The 2,505-nt window shown below is 49.3% G+C and overlaps 1 protein-coding gene across 1 annotated transcript in view; it reads left to right on the plus strand.

Moving 5' to 3' along the window:
- The first annotated feature begins 441 nt into the window (after nt 1-441).
- Nucleotides 442-2,505, plus strand: part of LOC119266848 (repressor of RNA polymerase III transcription MAF1 homolog) — a 4,335-nt gene continuing 2,271 nt past the window's right edge. The window contains exons 1-4 of the mRNA XM_037548124.1: nt 442-695; nt 1,778-1,885; nt 1,982-2,052; nt 2,133-2,182. Coding sequence (XP_037404021.1) covers nt 1,854-1,885; nt 1,982-2,052; nt 2,133-2,182 — 153 coding nt within the window. The 5' untranslated portion in view covers nt 442-695; nt 1,778-1,853. The remainder of the gene's footprint in view (nt 696-1,777; nt 1,886-1,981; nt 2,053-2,132; nt 2,183-2,505) is intronic.

The following is a 2,505-nucleotide window of genomic DNA, read 5'->3' on the forward strand; positions in this document are numbered from 1 at the left end:
ACAGAAAAAACAGGGAGTCGGGGAAAAGACCTAGACGACCACAGGACGGGGGCGAATCAGATTCTAAACGGGCCGGCCCGCCTAACACCGCTGCAGGCGCCGGTTTGTGGAGTGAACTAAAACCGGCGTGTGTGGCGCTGAATAGGAAATGCCGCATTTCTCTCTCGGACTCTCGAGAAGAAGAAAAAAAGATGCGCATCCCGGGGGAGGGGATCCGGTCAGCTCCGCTTCCGCCGACGGTTATTCCTGCCGAGCGCGAAACGGCCGTTTCCCCCGGGGGCCCACAGCCACGCGACACGCGGAACGGATAACGCTCCCTACTCCCGTCGGTTGATTCCCCGCCTCACCGTGACCGTGAGCGACGGAAACCCACAGCACACCACACCGCGCGGCGCGGGCCTTGAAGACTTCACGGGGGCGCGCCACGTCGCCGTCCGCCCCACTCTCCTTCCTTCCCTTCCCGCGGGTCCTACCTCTCGTTCTCATCATCATCATCATCTATCCACGAGCAGCGGGAGCGAGAATAAAATAAAGAGGAAAATTCCGAGGAGGCGGAGGAGGAAGAGGATAAACAAGTAGCGGGAGGGAGCGGTGGTGGTGGTGGTGGGTGGCAGGCAGGCAGATCCCGGCAGCTCCGCGCGCAGGGAGCACACGCTTTTCGTCTCGTCTCGTCCTCCTTTTCGAGATCTTGCCAGGTACGGATCCATCGACCTCTGCCCCTTCTTCTTCTTCTTCTACCTCCTGCCTTACGCGCGTCCTGGGGCCGCCTCTCCTCGCGCGAGATCTGCGCGCTGTCCCGCCGTCGCGCCCGCTGCTCGATTCGGCGCCGCAGATGTGGCAGCCGCGGCGGCGGTGCTTCGGGAAACGGGGGAGGGGAGCGGTGGTGCCGTGCGTGTCCGCCCCTTCGAAATTAAGGAGACACTTGTCCCGTTTTGCTTCCTCCGATCGCATGTTTTTTGCTTGTTTGTTTGTGATGAAGGAGTAATTCTGTTCGGTATACATGTAGTAGTATCCTACTGGCTAGCAGTCTAATAAAGGATGTAGTATCGATGCTTTATGTTTATCCATAATTTTGAGATCTGCACTCTACCCCAGAAGAAACTTAAAATAGTGTCTGCAGATGGGCCGCATCGGACATTTTCATTGCGCCGTCCACCAAAAAAAATGCTCTGCGTAATGCATGTGTAGGAGTAGGAGGACATCAGACTGCTTTGCACTGGCGTTCTCCCCACTAGCCAACGCATGCTAGCAAGTTGTGTTTGTTGGATGCCATGGATTTGTTCCCACTATTGCTCCGTTTTAGTCCAGTGTTGGTGACCGATACTGATGCGAGAAGAGGGGAGGGGAATTTTTGAGTCCCTGGGGACTCGGTTCTGTCTGGCTGCTGTATATATGTGCAGATGATTGAATTTAGGTAGGTGTTTTGTCGCCTGCTTAGCTGTTGATTGGTAGCACAAAACTGATCTCCAGATTGAAGAAGTGGCTACTCATTTACTAAGTTGGATATTGATGCCTGCACCAAACGGGAGATGTGTGGTTGCTGTAGTAATTATGTTCTTGCTGGCTTTGTCTCCAACCACCTGGTGCCACATGCAACTAAGTGTAGTTCCTATGGCCTCCACTTCACTTCCACAGCATTGGCAACCATATGTTTATTGAAACAAACTGCAGACTGAATTTGCTAGAATTGTTTTGTTGTATTAATGTGGTTTGATCACATCTCTTCTTATTTGCTTGATTTTCTGTTGATTACTCTTTTGATGTGTTGATTTGCCAGTTGGGATTTTGAAGCTCCGCTTCTTGATACTCATCTGATCTGGTGGCTATTTGTATGAGTTCACAAGACATTCGACATGAAGCTTTTAGAATACACCCCGTTCGACCGGTATGCCACCTTTTCTTCTTTCTTGTCCTCGCAGTGCTCCTGGTAACATGGAATTTTCTTGGGCCTAATGTATTACATTTGTTTGTCTGTTTTCAGTGTAAATGTGTTCCTCGATCAACTAAACCTTGGTGATTGTACAATTAGGGGAAGCCTTGAAGCCTTCTCATGTAAGAGTATACTCCACTGAGTTTCTTTACTGAGTGCATTGCATCATGGCAATAGGCTGAAGCTCCACTTTAATTTACAGGCAAGCATGCAGGAAATGATCGCCGGCTTTCAATCAGCCTGGAACATGAGGTGCATACTTTTCTTCAGCCTATGATTTTATGACAGCTGATATCCCTTATCTTTTGGCGCTGATGTGAATCAGTAGGCATTTGCACTACTGTGTTTGGTTAGGAAATTATGTGTGACGTTGGAATCATATAAAAAACGGATCTAGCTTGTGAAAGCTTTAACGTATGGTACCTGTTCAAATCAATACGTGTAAGCTAATTTTGATATTTCTTTCATGTTTGAATTTGGTTTGTAGACAGGATTTAATTTCGTGGAGGTCTTTTTGCTTGCCTGACATGTTATGAAGTCATTTGCATGTGAACTATACTATGTTTTTAAGGCGA

This window comes from Triticum dicoccoides, chromosome 3A (genome assembly GCF_002162155.2).
Source record: "Triticum dicoccoides isolate Atlit2015 ecotype Zavitan chromosome 3A, WEW_v2.0, whole genome shotgun sequence".
NCBI lineage: Eukaryota > Viridiplantae > Streptophyta > Magnoliopsida > Poales > Poaceae > Triticum > Triticum dicoccoides.